This window comes from Trichosurus vulpecula, chromosome 2, assembly GCF_011100635.1.
Source record: "Trichosurus vulpecula isolate mTriVul1 chromosome 2, mTriVul1.pri, whole genome shotgun sequence".
NCBI lineage: Eukaryota > Metazoa > Chordata > Mammalia > Diprotodontia > Phalangeridae > Trichosurus > Trichosurus vulpecula.
This window is the reverse complement of record NC_050574.1, coordinates 163,022,007-163,038,764: the sequence shown is the minus strand read 5'-3', so window position 1 is coordinate 163,038,764 and position 16,758 is coordinate 163,022,007. Positions and strand designations below refer to the sequence as shown.

Sequence of the window (16,758 nt, the reverse complement as noted above, 5' to 3'; positions counted from 1 at the left end):
ATTTGCACTGTATACATATTATATGTACATAGATGTTTGCATATTATCTCCCTCATTAAAATGTAAGTACCTCGAGAGTAGGGATCTCATTTTTGACTTTCTTTGTATCCCCAGTGTGTAGCACAGTGCCTGGCACATAAAAGATGGTAAATATACTTTGTTGACTGACTGCTGACTGTGTGTAACACAGTGTCTTAGGTCTGGAAGTACAGGCACAAAGAATGTAGCAATCTCTATTTGTGAGCTTATGTTTTAATTTATTGTAACAGAATTAGTTTGTGTTGTGCAGTATTACTACATACTTTCCCTTCCAGGAAAGCAACCCTATTTATAATAGGTCCTAGATCTAATGGTTTATATATTTTATTTTTTCCTTCAAAAAGGGTCAGTTTTATTTGTGAATTCATTTTTATTTTGATTTTATCACTCTATTCCTTGATTTTCAAGTTTCTATGATTAATTGGGGTTTTAAAATTTCTTAGTTTTCTAGTTTTTAAAACTTGCGTACACAATTAATTAAACTGTTATTTTTCTTTTGTCGATGAAAGTGTTTAGAAAGATAATAAATTTCCCCTAAGAAATACTTTGATTGCATCCACCAAATATTGGTATGTTATCTTATTGTTATCATTATCTTTAATGAAATTATCATTTCTTTGATTTTTTGACTCTACCCATTCTTTACAATTAAATTATTCAGTTTCCATTTGATTTTTAATCCTATCTTCAATGATCCTTTAATATAATTTTTGTTACATTTATGGTCACAAATGATATGTCTATTATTATTCCTTTTCTGTGATTGAGAATAGGGGTTATAATTCATTGCAATAACCATTGAACACAGGTATAGATGAAGAAAAAAGCATTCAAAATATCCTTGCAGAATAGTTATATATTCCTTACAAGAAGCAGAACTTAACTGTGTGCAACTAAGAGAGGGAAACCACATGGTGATACTGTGTGGACTACAACTGTCTGTATTCTCACCTGTAAAGTATACATTAACCTTGAAGAATTTTGCTGGATATGGTATCTTTTTAATATCATTCAATTCCTGTGTAAGATTCTATTGCAATATTTCCAACTTGTACAATATATCCAATTTCACAGATAGCTTTGTCTCATACCCTTTGTAGTTTAGAACCTTTCTTTAACAGATGAGAGAAATGATGCTCAGAGGAACTATATGAAGACTATACAGATAACTGGTGGAAGAATTGGAGCCCCAGCCCCAGGGCTTTTGCTTCTGAGGGTACTACTCTTTCTATTGACCATTAACTCCTCTTATGAGAAAAGAACAAGATGAATCTGTTCTTTCCAAATCACTCAGGTACACGAGTTTGCATGTTCTCAGGAAAGAGTTATGGACTCTATATGGCAACCCCATGGGAGATAATCCTTAGGAAATATGATGATGTGCGTTGATAAAATGGATAGCCAGTGGACCAGTTCTCTGCTTCAGGATAGAGCAAATGGAGTCGACATGGCACTATTGAATCTTAATAGTGGACTTGTGTTCTAGACTGTGAACTCTTTGAGAGTAGGGGCTGCTTTTCATTTTTCTTTATTTGTCAGGATTTTGCATAGTGTTTCACATTTAACAGACACTTAATAAATGCTAGTTGACTGACTTATAATTTTAATAGGCTAAGTTTTTTTTAAAAGAAGTTTTTGATATACCTACATAATACATGATAGCTCAATAAGGACATTGATAATTGTTCTGTGGGTATGATTCTCTAAGTATGATACTATTTAGTGGTTGCCAGATTTTAGAGCTATTCAAGAATGTGAGAAAGACCATAACTACACAGTGGGAGCTGGGATCCAATTGTAATTGAAGAATAGGTATGAAGAATTACTTCCGTTCTTACAGGAGGCTTGGAGTTTCTTCTAGAAAACACAGTGGTATCCAACAGAAGAAACTATAAATGCCTAATGAGCTATATTGTAATATTTTGGTCAAGACCTAACAGACATTTGCTTTATTTTTAAAAACATTAATGTTTTATTTTTTCCCAATTACACTTGAAAGCAATTTTTAACATTTAAAAAAATTTAGGTTCTAGATTTTCTCACTTCCTATCCCCTTTCCCCCCACTCTTTGAGAAGGCAAACATTTTGGTATAGGTTACACATGTGCAGTGATGCAAAACCTATTTGTATAGTTCATTCTACATACGGACTCCATCAGTTCTTTCTCTGGAGGTGGATAGCATTTTTCATCCACCAACATTTTATTTTTGATGTTATTCAGTTGTTTTAATTTGTCTGACTCTTTGTGACCCCATTTGGGGTTTTCTTGGCAAAGATACTGGAGTGGTTTGTCATTTCCTTCTCCAGCTCATTTTACAGTTAAGGAATTGAGGCAAACAGGGTTAAGTAACTTGCCCAGCATCACATAAGTGTCTGAAGCCACATTTGAACTCAGGAAGATGAGTCTTCCTGATTTTAGGGCTTACACTCTATCCACTGTATCACCTAGCTACCCAAACAATGCCTTAGTGTCTCAATTTTTCCACATCCTTTCCCAAATTTGTCATTTTTCTTTTCTTTCATATTAGCCAATCTGATAGGTATCGAATGGTATCTGAGAATTGTTTTAAGTTGTAATTTTCTAATGAATAATGATTTAGAGCATTTTTTCATATGACTAGATAGGGTTGATTTCTCTGTCTGAATACTGCCTATTCATAACCATTGACCATTTATCCATTAGGGAATGACTTGTATTTTTATAAATTTGGCTCTGTTTTCTATATATTTGAGAAATGAGGTTTTAATCAGGGAAACTTGCTTTAGAATTTTTTTCAGTTATGATTATTAACTGTATGTTTTCTTCTATCTTATTTGTACCCTTTTATCCTAATCTCTCTCTCCTTTCACCCTGTCTATCCTCAAAAATTCTTGCTTCCCTCCTCTCCCTTCAGCTCTCCCTTCTTTTGGCCCTCCCCTCTTCTCTTATCCTTTTCCCTCCTACTTTCTTATATGGTAAGGTCAATTTCTATGTCCAACTGAATGTGTATGTCATTTCCTCTTTGAGCCAGTTCTAATGAGAGCATTTCCCCTCTTCTTACTCTCCATTTTCCTCTCCGGTATAAAAAAGTTCTTTCATGCCTCGTTTATGTGAGATAGTTTATCCCATTTTACCTCTCGCTTCACCTTCTCCCAGTGCATTCCTCTTTCTCACTCCTTAATTTTATTTTTTAAAAGATATCATCCCATAATATTCAACTCACACCTATGCCCTGTGGGTATACTCCTTATTGCCCTTATAGTGATAGAATTCTTTGGAGTTGCAAGTGTCATCTTCCTTCCTTCCTTCCTTTCTTCCTTCCATCAGGATTAAGTGACTTGCCCAGGGTCACACAGATTGTAAGTGTCAAGTGTCTGAGGCTGGATTTGAGCCTGAAGCTCAGGTCTTCCTGACTCCAGGACTGGTGCTCTATCCATTGCACCACCAGAGCATAAACTCTTTAACCTTATTGATTCCCTTATGATTGCTCTTTACCGTTTACTTTTTTATGCTTCTCTTGAGTCTTATATTTGAAAGTCAAATTTTCTATTCAGCTCTGGTCTTTTCATCAGGAATGCTTGAAAGTCCTCCATTTCATTGAATGTCCCTTTTTCCCCTGAAGGATTATTTTTGGTTTTTCTGAGTGGGTGATTCTTGGTTGTAATCCTAGCTCCTTTGCTCTCTTGAATATCATATTCTAAGCTCTGCGAACATTTAATGTGGAAGCTGTTAAATCTTGTGTTAATGTGACTGTGGCTGCATGATATTTGAATTGTTTCTTTTTGGCTGCTTGCAATATTTTCTTCTAGACCTGGGAGGTCTGTAATGTGGCTATAATATTCCCGGGGGTTTTCATTTTGGGATCTCTTTGAAGAGGTGATTGGTGGATTCTTTCAATTTTTATTTTACCCTCTGGATCTAGGATATCAGAACAGTTTTGTTTGATAATTTCTTGAAAGATGATGTCTTGGATCTTTTTTGTTTTATCATGACTTTAAGTTAGCCCAACAGTTCTTAAATCATCTCTTCTCAATCTATTTTCCAGGTCAGTTGTTTTGCCAATGAGAAATTTCACATTTTCTTCTTTTAAAAATTCTTTTGATTTTGTTTGATTTTATTGTTTTTGATGTCTCACAAAGTCATTAGCTTCCACTTGCTTAATTCAAATTTTTAAGGAATTAAGGAATTTAAGCAATTATTTTCTTTGGTGATCTTTTATACCTCTTTTTCCTTTTGGCCATTTCTACTTTTAAAGGAATTCTATCATTCAGGGATTTTTTGTACATCTTTTCCCTTGTTTCCCAATTTTACTTTTTAAGGAAGTCTTCTCCTCAGTGCATTTTTGTATATCTTTTTCCATTTGGACTGTTCTGCTTTTCAAAGCATTCTCCTCATCTGTGTATGTTTGTGCCTCTTTTACTAAGCTGTTGACTCTTTTTTTCATGGGTTTCTTGCATTTCTTTTACTAATTTTTATCTACCTATATTATTTGATTTTGAACGTCCTTTTAGAGCTCTTCTTGGAGTTCTTTTGGAGTTGATACCAATTAACATTTTTATTTGAGGCTTTGGATGTAGCAGTTTTGACTTTGTTGTTTTTGTTTCTGAGTTTCTGTTTGGATCTTTCCTGTCACCACAGTATCTTTCTATGGTAAGGTTCATTTTTTGTTGTTTGCTCATTTTTTCCTATTTCTTGACTTTTTAACTTTATGTTAAAATGCAGCTCTGCTACCAGGGTGGAGGGGGCACTTTCCCAAGCTTCAATTTTTTTTGCCCACCTGTTTTAATTGCTAATTCTGGGGGTCTGTAAGTTTTCAGCTGTTGTCTTTGAGTGACCATGCATACTATTTCCTGCCTTGGAACTGTGATCAGGGCCCATGTAGCCATGGGCCCACAATCTCTGGTGTGCTAATTCTTCTCTTCATCCTGGGAGTATGACACAGGACTGCAAACCAGATTCATACATTGGCAATGCAACAGAGTCCTGTCCCCAGGACCAGGAAAGGGGTCTCTGCAATCTCCTTTTGACAAGTTGTCCAACCCCCTTGCCATCTGTGGGCTGAGAACTCTGGCAGCTGCTGCTGACAGTTCTGTTGCCCACCCCTGCTCCAAACCCCACACCCCCCAGTACTGCTGCTGGCTTGCTGAGGCATGTCCTGCTTCTTTTTTGCTGGGTGTTGCCTGGGATGGACTTGGCTTCTCTCTCACTCCTCTGTTAAGTACCTTTCCTGCTGACCTCATAGGTTATCTCAGACTGGAAAATTGTTTTGCTTGGTCTTTCTGTGGGTTCTTCCACTCCAGAATTTGTTCTGAGGGGTTATTTTAAAGTTTGTTGGAGGGGAGTTTGGGAGAGTTCAGGTGAGTTACTTCCTTTTCTCTGCCATCTTCCTGACAGACATTTCAGAGTTGGCTACTATTCACTAGTCCATTACTGCTACAAGGATCATTTAACTCTTGTATGTTGTGAAATCTTACAAATTCCTCCATTTTCCCCAACAGTGTTTGTTCTCTTCTTTCCTTCCTCTCAATAGATGATTTTCCGTCAAGTTTTAGCAAAAAAAGTGAGTCTGTCATAAACTTACTTTTCTGCCCAATTCTACCATTAAAACATCATCAAAATTATCTCCTACTATTTTCACATTTGATTCTTGCTGAGATTAACCACTCTATTTGTGCCCTTGATATCCTCTTCTTTTCTCTCCATTGAGATCTTACACCTTTGATTATTCCCTCTCTCTTTCTAGTCTTCAGTCTATTTACTTTCCCATTCCATGCTAGTTACAAATATGCTCAGATCTGTTCTATCCTTTAAAAGCCTTCATTTGACCCTACACTTCTCTCACAGAGTTGTCCTGTATCTGTCCTCCTTTTTGGCTATCAAATTCCTTGCAAAAACTACTTATTCTTGTTAATTCATATTATATCCCCTAGTGGACTGCCTGAAATTTGGCTCCAGAGCCTTTGACTTTATTGAAATAGTGTCCACCGCTATTACTAACAGTATTTCATTGCAAACTCCAGTGGTTTTTCCTCAGTCCTCATCTTTGTTGACTTCTCTGCGGCATTTGAAACTTGATCACCTGTTCCTCCTGACTGTTGTCTCCTCCTTGTGTTTTTGTGACTTTTCTTTGTGCTGGTTCTTTTTTTACCCATGTGACTAATCCTTTTAATTCTCCTTTACTGAACCATCATCTATGTCCTCTTGCCTATTGTGTGGTTATACCTCAGGGTTCTTTCCTGGGCATTTTGTACTCTCTGTCCTTTTTGGGGGCAATACCATAGGCAGTAGGCTTAATTATCATCTCTTCATAGATGACTCCCAAATCTATATATCTACATATTAACTCAAGTGCCAACTTTTGTACTTAGAGGATTTTTTTTGTTCAGTGCCCCCAGCTACTAGAGCCTTCCCTCCTAAGATAATATTCCACCAGCTTATTTATTTATATCTCAACAGGCCCCATTAGGATGTAAGCTTTTTATTGGTAGAGATGGTTTTTACTTTTGCATACTTTTGTATCCCAAGAACTTAGCATAGTGACTGGCACATACTAAGGGCATAATAAATGCTTCTTGATTGACTGATATCTAGTTCTCATCTCTTTTCTGAGCTTCAGTTCCAAACCACTAAGTGTCTATTGCACCCTATATGGATGCTCCAGAGGCACATCAAACTTAATAAGTACTAAACAGGACTCATTACACTCACTCCAAAATCTACCACTTTTTTCCTGGTTTCCTATTTCTGACAGTGGTTGAAAATACTACTCTTCTCTCAGTTACACAGGTTTGAACCCTTCAGCCATCATCAATTCTTAGTTCTCCTTTACTTCTCCCTCTATATCCATTTAGTCCTATCAATTTTATATTTACAGCATTTTTCAAATTCATCCTCTTTTCACTACTGATACAAAACCCTAGTTCATTCATAATTTCATTGCCTCTTTCTTTGTATATCTAATCTCCAAATTGGAGTAATTCATCTCCTGGGCATAAATCTCTTTCCTCACCATCCCTCACCCAGTTTTGACATGGGTGTTTCTAAAGCATAGACATAACAATGCCATTATACTGCTTAATAAGTGTCAATGGCTTCTTGATCCTAGGTTAAAATTGAAGCTGTATTTGGCATTTGAAGTCCTTTATAATCTAGCTCCAACTTGTTTTTCTATGAGTGGTACTTAAGATGGGTCAGTGATAACTTTGAATAACTTTATTTCAAAATAATTGGTATCTTTTGTAATTCAATGCATTTTATTTTATACATTTAAAAACCTTATTCAGAGATGGGATCCACAGGCACCATAATTCTGTCAAAGGAATCCTAGACCCATAAAAGAAATCCTATCTAGGTTGATTTCCATCACTCCATGTTATTCATTCCATTTTGGACAAAATTGGCCTATTTGCTGCTGTAAAGGTGATATTCTATTTTCTGTCTCTGAGCAACTTGTATAGGCTGTACACCATGCCTGTAATACTTTCCTTTCTATCCTCTACCTCATGTAATCCCTAGCTCTCTTTAAGACTCAACTCAAATGACACCTCCTATATAAGACCTTTTATCGATCTTCCCAGTTTCCTCCCAAATTACCTTCATGTATGTGTATATGCACATGTATATGTATATGTGTATGTGCATGTGTATGTGTATGTATATGTGTATGTGTTTATACACACAAATACCTATATTTATCTGTACACATGTTTCCATCTAGTAGAATATAAGCTCCTCAAAGGCAGAGACTGTTTTATTTTTGTTTTTGAATCTCCAGCATCTAGCACAATATATGATATATAGTAGGTTATTATTAGATGCTTGTGGAACTGAATCAAAAGAATGAATATGGTTGAGAAAAGAACTGAGAGATGGACTTGAAAACAACCTCATAGCAGCCTGGGAGCAATTTGGAACCTATAATGCAGCCTATAATCAGTGAGCCAAAAAGGCATGGCCCATTTATGGTGGTAGTGGGTAATATAAATCAATGTGGGAAGACACAATAGAGATCCAGAAAATTCAGAGAACATGGGGATCCTTCCAGTGACATGAAACATTTTTGCAGTGTTGATATTATTGCATACATTGCTCTCAAGTTCTGCTTACTCTGCTCTTTTGTCACTTGAGAGAAATCATTCCTAATTTCTTTGACACTATTCCTTTCATCATTTCTTAAAGCACAATATTATTCCGTTATATTTATATGCTGTATTTTGTTCAACCTTTAGCCAACTGATCGGACACTTAATTTTTTATTACTTTGCTATCACAAAAAGGACTGCTCTAAATACTTTTATTCTTATGGATCATTTTCTTCTTTCTTTGATTTTTTTTTCTGGGAAGGCGTAGTAGTGGCATTGCTGATTAAAAAAAGGTTTGCACAGTTTAGTTTAACATTTAGAAATTATTCCAAATTGCTTTCCAAAATAGAACAATTCACCACTCCACCACCAGTGCATAAGTGTGCCTGCTCTTTCATAGCCCTCCAACATTTGCCATTTCCCCTTTTTTTATCCACCTATCCAAGATGCTGTTTCTGATTAGTGCTGCTTTAATTTGCATTTCTCTTATTCTTAGTGATTTGAAGCTTTTTTTCATATGTCTATTGGTAGCTTAGATTTTGAAAATTTCATGCTCCTATACATTTATCCTTTATCAGTAGTGGACTGTCTCTTATTCTTATAAATTTGAAACAATTCTTTACATATCATGGAAGGTAGATCTTTATCCGAGTCCCTTACTGAAAAGATTTTTCTCCAATTGACTCTTTCTCTTCTAAGCTGTACTGGTTTTTATTTGTGCAAAATCTTTTCAATTTTATGTAATCACATTGCCCATTTTATCTTTCTAGATCCCCTGTATCACCTGTTTGGTCACAAACTCTTCCCTTCTCCTTAGATCCAAAAGGTTAATTTTTTCTTTTCTCCTGTATTATGCTCGTGATGTTACCTTGTCTGTCTAAGTCATATATATTTAGAGCCTATCCATTTTGGAACATGAGGTATTGGTTTCAAGCTCATTTCTGTCAAATTGCTTTCCAGTTTCCCTAGAAGTTTTTGTTGAATAGTGCTTCCTTACCCCTTTAGTTGGGGTATTTGGATTGATCAAAGTCTATGCTATTCTTTGTTATAGTGTTTATTTACTTCTGCATGTTTTATAACTAATCTGTTAGATTAATTAACCAGTCCCAAATAATATTGATAATTACTATTTTGTAGTATCATTTGAGATCTGGTTTTTCTACAATCTTTTCTATACCCCTGTTAACTTTTTCCCCTTTGAGATTACTTTCCTTTTACTCCTCCAGATGAATTTTCTTATTGAAGTAAATAAACTTTTGGTAGCTTGATTGATATGAGCCTGAAAACAATAAACAGCTAATATCATTTTTGTTATATGGTATTATTTAACCCATGAGTAATGCATAGTTCTCCTGTTATTTGGGCCCCTGTTGTTTTCTGTCAAGAGTGTTTTGCAGTTATATTCATATAATTCCTAAGCATAGAGGACAGGGGAGGGATACTTCCAATTATTTTAGAAATTCTGTAGTTAATTTTAAGTGGAATTTTTCTTTCTATTTCTTACTCCTGAAATTTTTAGTAATGTACGGAAATGTTGACCATTTATTTTATATTCTTGTGCTTTCCTGAATTTATTGTTATGATTAAAATTTTAGTTGATGCTCAGTGATTCTCTAATTTTGTTTCCTGTGCCCTTCACTAATTTCCCCCTTTTCTTTTACTTTTCTATTGCTAAGACTAGTATTTCTATACTAAAGGATAGTGGTGAATAATGGGCATCCTTGTTTTACCTCTGATTTTATTATAGAAGTCTCTAGTTTATCATTATTTTATATATAATTAGATCTCTTCATTTTAGATAGTGATTTCTTACTTTATTGAGGAAGAACCTGTATATCACCATGTAGTATTGCACTTTAAAAAAATTGAAAAGGGTGTTGTATTTTGTCAAAAGTGTTTTCTTCACTGAGTGATGTAATAATAAAGCTTTATTATTGTTATTAATATGATATTATTATTTTAATCTTGAACCACCCTTCATTTCTCGTATAAATCCCAGTTGGTAATAAGATGTAATCATTTTTATATGCTGCTGTAGCCTTCTTTGTCACTAACATTTTATCTAAATTTTTTATATTGTTCATTAAAGATATTGGTCTATTATTCTCTTTTTTTTTCTGTTTTGGCTCTTTATGATTTAGATATCATGACCATATTTTTATCATAGAGGCAATTTATAGGATTCTTTCTTTTGCTGTTTTTCCTAAAATCTTTGTGTAATATTAGAATTAATTGTTTTTTGAATGTTTGATAGAATTGCATTATAAATCCACAGAGTCCTTGAACTTTTCTCTTGGAGCTAATTTATGGCTCATTCAATTCATTCTTCTGATATTAGGTTATTTAAACTCTCCATTATTTCATTGATCTGAGCTTCTTATATTCTAAAAGCATTGATTCATTTAATTTAAATTTTCAGTTTTGTTGGCATGTAATTAGACCCAATAATTCCTAATAATTTCATTAATTCCCTTTTAATTTGTTTTTATTTCTCCCTTCTCAGTCCTGATACTGGTAATTTAATTTTCCACTTTATTTCAATAAATAAATTAGATATTAGTTTATTTTTTCTTCAGTAGTTCTTAGTCATTTACTAATTTAGTGAACTTTTTGTTTTCATTTTTGGTAATCTCTTGTTTGGTTTTTTCAGAATTTTTATTTAGGTCTTTAATTGGGTTTAAAGAAGTGCTTTAAAAGTTTTCTTTAGGAACCACGATGGGGTACATAGTAAGAGAAGTAGCATCATAATACGGGAATTATTGCTATCCTACTCTTATCAAAGAGCACAATGACTAATATACCAATGTTAACTGTTTCCTTTATTTATGCATTCCTTTATTCAAAAAGCAAAACAGGAGTAGTCCTCAAGTAACTTACAATTTGTTGGGAAGCAGAGAGAAGCAAGTCCAATGTGGGTGTACATGCATGTAGTTAACACAAACTCCCATGTATCCAAATGGTGCACAAGGGTGGAGGGTCTAACCTCTTTAAAATCTTAATGGGCCTGTTTTTAGTATTACACATGGTAGAGAGAATATTTTTCTCTGAATAGAAGTAGAACAAGCTTCTGTAACTATCCTGATTCCATGTTGACAGAAGCATATAGACTTCTCAAGCTCCGATTTATTCCCTTGAGAACTAAGTCAGGCTTCCTTACCCTCTGATCTCATACTCTCCCTTTTTTCTCTGAATCCCCTAGAAAAGACCTAGCAATGGTATTTGCATAAGACATTGTTCAAGAGAGATATTCTCAGTTAGAACCAAGGTTAGAAAAAAATTGGGGAAGGAAGTGGAAGAGTCTGGGAATCAACAATCCCTTGTGTGAAGTTAAGGGTTGATTAGAGGATTGAATATCTTAAGAGAAAAAACAAGCTCTGTGGTATAGTGTGTAAATGTGGACTTTGTAATTCCTTCTCCCTGAAGAGTCTGCTCCCAAGGAGAGAACTTGCTGGATCCTGTTTCCAATTGGTTCCATGAGATTTTCATACCTAGAATAAAGCCTTCAGTTTCCTATCACCTGTTGACTCTGGTGACATCTGTAGGTATTATTTCCTATCCTGTAGCTGGAGCAAATCGTCCAGGTGAAGTCACAGCAAGAACCTGTGATCTCTATAGCACAAAACATCTCTGAGGTCAGTTGAGAGGCTGAGTTGTGTGTTCTGATTGCCTCAGTAGGAAAGTTAATATCAGTGTCTCAGAGAATTTCTGATCACCCTTATCAGAAAAATTTCTCCTTCATGATGTAGGGACTGAAAAGCAGTAAGGACAAACAGTGAAGTGCCTAGGCAGGAGCAGGGTGAGTATGTAACACATTTTGATTCTTACTGCTGTTTTCCCCTCTCTGTCTTGCCAATCAGGAGATATTAGGATTCCATAAAATCATATCCTTGACCTCTGTCACTGAATCATTTATTGGTCTTTTAGTATAGTCTAGGTGAGAGCGGAGAAGTGAATGTGCAAGAAAATGGGGCCCTTGTTACCATTAGTCCCATACTTCTTTAGAACCCTATACTGAGGGAAAGGGACTGTGGACCCAGTCTGCAGAGAGCTAGGTGGTGTAGTAAATAAACCCTGGGATTTGAATCAGAAAGACTTGAGTTCAAATCCAACTCAGGTACTTACTATCTGTGTGACCTTGAGTAATACCATTTAATCTCTGCCTCAGTTTCCTCAACTATGACTTGTACATAACAGCACCTACTTCCAAGTGTTATTGTGGGATCAAATGATATAATATTTGTAAAGGATTTAGGGGAGTGTCTGACACATAATTGGCACTGTATCAGTGCTTGCAATTATAATTTTTATTATTAATAAAATTATAAGTAATATTACTAACAATTAACAACTAATAATAACATGCTGACCATAGGCATTTGTAGAACCTCTTTGAGGTGTTATTTCACCTCTTAGATGGAGGACATTAGATAAGGTATTCACATGAGGTGACCAGAAGAGGGGTGTTGTGGGGGAATCTTGGTTTCTTTTTGCTTTGAGATGTGAGGAACTTCAAGTGTTACTCTGCATGGCAAATCAGGAACAATTTTCTACAATTGTTCAGCTCCTGGAGACTATTACTCAGCTCAGTCAAAATCCCAGGATATCTTGGGAATGATAAAAACAGAACCTTCACAGCATGGTGATGGTGGTTTCCAGACATTTTCAGAATTTGTACTTTGTCATAACTAGGGAAGAGGGTTCACTGAGCTTATTTTGCTTCTAATGTGATTTTTCTTTTCTGTTAGATCTCTCAAGAAAATAATGGCTTTGGAAAATGCCTCTTCAGTGACTGAGTTCATCCTTGCAGGTTTAACAGATCAACCAGAGCTCCAGCTACCTCTATTTCTCCTGTTTATGGGGACCTATGTGATCACTATAATGGGAAACCTGGGATTGATCATTTTAATCAGGATGAATTCCCAGCTTCACACTCCTATGTACTATTTCCTCTTCAACTTATCTTTCATAGATCTCTTCTACTCCTCTGTCTTTACTCCCAAAATGTTGATGAATTTTGTCCTAATGAAAAACATCATCTCTTATTCAGGGTGCATGGCTCAGCTTTATTTCTACTCCTTTTTTGTTATTTCTGAATGCTATGTGTTGACAATAATGGCTTATGATCGTTATGTTGCCATCTGTAGTCCATTGCTGTATAATGTTACTATGTCTAATCAGGTGTGTTCATGGCTATTGGGTGGAGCATATGTAATGGGGTTTGCTGGTGCCATGGCCCACACTGGATGCATGCTAAGACTCTCCTTTTGTGATGCTAACATCATAAACCACTACATGTGTGACATACTTCCCCTCCTCCAGCTCTCTTGCACCAGCACCTATGTCAATGAGCTGGAGGTTTTCATTGTTGTGGGCATTAACATCATAGTGCCTAGTGTCACCATCTTCACCTCTTATGCTCTCATACTATCTAGTATCCTGAACATCAGCTCCGCTGAAGGCAGATCCAAAGCCTTCAGCACCTGCAGCTCCCACATAATTGTGATCACTCTTTTCTTTGGGTCAGCTTCATTCATGTATCTCCAGCCTTCTTCATCAGGATCTGCAGACCAGGCTAAAGTAGCTTCAATCTTTTACACAAATGTGGGGCCCATGCTAAACCCCCTCATTTATAGTCTGAGGAATAAAGATGTTCAGGCTGCCTTGAGGAAAACATTGAGGAGAAGAATGTTTTCCAGGACAGGAACAAGATTTTCATAATTTGATTTGAATTCATGGGCCTAAAGTTCCTTTTTTTCCCTTGATTAATTAAAATTTTCTCAGGAAGGACTCTATCCAAATTCTTTTCTCTCTGTTCTCTAACGCTCAACATTCTACCAATAGGACTTACTTCCTTTGGTTTAAAGAGACAGTGGAAGGTGTGCTGGTTTTAGAGTAAGAGGATCAGGATTTTATTCCTTGGTGTTCTTTCTCTGTGACGTTGGGCAAGTTCCTTAACCTTTGTGGACTTCAGATTTTTCATTTGTAAATATGGAAACAATGCATCAATGTTGTTGTTGTGTTTGTCCTTCGTTCTTGAAGAGGACGAGGACATCACGGAGATGACATGACTTGCAGTTGACTTTGATTTGTGTGAGTGAGGGCTGTGCAAGGTGGTCACCAGCCTTACGTTCTCCTCCAGAGGCATCTGGGTTCGGTAGCCAGATACTCACCAGAATGACTGGAGATGGCCTAGGATGCATTGGGAGACCCTGGCCCTTTTAGGCTAATGTCTTTTCAGGTTCTCACTTTTAGTGAGGCAGTTTCCATTCAGGGAATAGGCTCCTTTAAGAAGTGAGACAAAAGATGGCCCCTTTAGTCACACACACACACACACACACACACACGCACGCACGCACGCACGCACACCAAACTTTAAAAGGGATCAATTTGGTGGCAGAATGAAGGATGGGCTGAAGTTAGGAGAGACTCGTAGCTGGTAGGTCCATCACCAGGCTGCTCTGTTTCCATCTCTCTCTCCTTCCCCTCTCCAAAGGATGGTAAATTTTGATGGCCAAGGCCAAAAGCTGCCTAGTTAACATGAATGTAGGTTTCTAGGAAATAGCAACAAAATGTCCAAATGATGTAGATATGATTCAACCTCCTCACATACCCCTCCCCCCCACTCCCAACAAACTGAACATCACTTACCTCACAATCCTTTTTGGTATTGAAGTTTTGTTGTTTGCTTTTCTTTCAAGATTTTATTTAATTTTTTTTTGTTTCTTTGTGGGTTTTTTTGGTGAGGCAATTCAGCTTAAGTGACTTGCCTAGTGTCACGCAGCTAGTAAATGTCAAGTGTCTGATCTGAGGCTGGATGTGAACTCAGGCCCTCCTGACCTCAGGGCTGGTGCTCTGTGTACTGCAGCACCTAGCTGCCCCTTTCTGTCAAGATTTTAACAAAAATTAGATAGGGACACAAAGCATAATTTGTCCCTAACCTGAAAACCCACAGTAATTTCATTTCACTTCTTCCCCAACTGAATCCTTTATGCATCTAGGCATTGCTGTCTCTGTTGGAAGGTGATCTAGATGTCGTCTGGCTTCCACAATAAACATACTGCTGCTCGGCTCAGAAGAGTAATTTTACATTCCCAGTGTAATATTAATGGCAATCTATTTACAACTAGAATATGATGGGGAATGGACAACTAAGATACCTGTTTGGAGGAAAAACATTTTTATTCTTTGGAAAGAATTACTAGTAGGAAAGATTCTTATAAAAGTTATAATATGTAAGAGATTGGAGCAAGGTGATTTGACTTAAATATCTTTCCTGAAGGAAGTTTCCTTGCCCTTGTCAAATTGACTGAATAACAAGGATTGAAAAGCATTTTTATTTTTCTGTCCTGTGGCATTTTTGATGAGAAGTTAATTGAAAAAGTTGGAGACAGCAAATTTTGAAAATATGTTTTTCTTTTAAAACTCTTTACGACCTGGCTTCTTCCTACTTTTCCTATTTCTTTAGATGTTACTTCTCTCCCCATACCATGAATTAATGACCTATTTGCCTTTTATGCATGGCATTCCATTTTTATCTTGGCCATTTGCATTGCCCACTCAAGCTATCTGAAATGCACTCCATGCTCATCCAAAACTCTTATAATTCCTGGTTTCCTTTAACTCATTTTGAGTGCCACTTTCTACATGAATCCTTTCCTAATTTCCTAGCAATTTTTGCCTTCCCTCACAAGAGCATCTTACATTAACTTTGTATATATGCTGTAAATGAATATGTGTGTGTATATATATATACATGCATGTAAATGTTAATGCACATTTTCTTTCTCTTTCAGTTCTGCAAAAATATTTTTCATCTAAACTTCCTTCTTAGATTATTTATTTAATCTTGACTGTGAACTTAAATCTCTCAGGAAGTAAGTTATTTTATTTTTCCTCTGTTCTCTCTTCAGCCATCATAGGTAATGGTTACTTCAGAATATACTTTAAACCTTTACTTCTTTAAGTCTTCTTCATAAAATTCTCTTTACGATGTTTCTTTATAAAAGTATAGTTAAGATTTCTCTAACAAAAATCTTCTTTCTCTCTATATTCTTCATGGATTCCTAATGGATTCCCATAGATCAAAGTTAAACCCACAACTTTTTTTCCCTGCCTCCCTTAGTAAGAAGCCCTTTAGAAAATCAGTTGCAACTGGAACTCCAAACTACCAGTGAAACTTCCCTTTCAGTAGACTCTTAAATAAACAGTAACAATATCTGTAGTCTTTGTGGGAGCACTTAGTCAAACAGCTATGACATTAATAATACATTAGTAGGGTAGTATAGCTAGGTGGCACAGTGAATACAGCACTGGGCCTGGAGTAAGACCAAAGTTGAAATCCAGCCTCAGACACTTACTGCCTTTATGATCCTGGACAAGTCACTTCACTTTGTTTTCCTCAGTTTCCTTCTTTGTAAAATGAGCTGGAGAAGGAAATGGCAAACCATTCAAGTATTTTTTGCCAAGAAAACCCCAAATAGGGTCACGAAGAGTTGACATAACTGCAATGATTGAACAACAGTATATGTAATTGAGCAATTAACATATTGGAGATGCACACTCAATTTTTTTTATTGTTTAGGTACAGGAACAAAAAGTTTAGAGATTATGTTTTAGAAAAATGAGATCAGAAGTTTGGAGATGGAAGGGATCTTAGAT

The 16,758-nt window shown here is 36.1% G+C and overlaps 1 protein-coding gene across 1 annotated transcript; it reads left to right on the top strand.

The window, feature by feature from the left end:
• The first annotated feature begins 12,846 nt into the window (after positions 1-12,846).
• On the top strand, positions 12,847-13,818 carry LOC118836835 (olfactory receptor 8B3-like). Its single transcript, XM_036743987.1, has one exon. It carries the CDS (start codon positions 12,862-12,864, stop codon positions 13,816-13,818), a length of 957 nt encoding a protein of 318 aa, XP_036599882.1. The 5' UTR covers positions 12,847-12,861.
• Positions 13,819-16,758: the final 2,940 nt, after the last annotated feature.

Coding starts and splice junctions, on each gene's coding strand:
- LOC118836835 (XM_036743987.1), top strand. CDS start 12,862: ATGGCTTTGGAAAATGCCTCTTCAGTGACTGAGTTCATCCTTGCAGGT.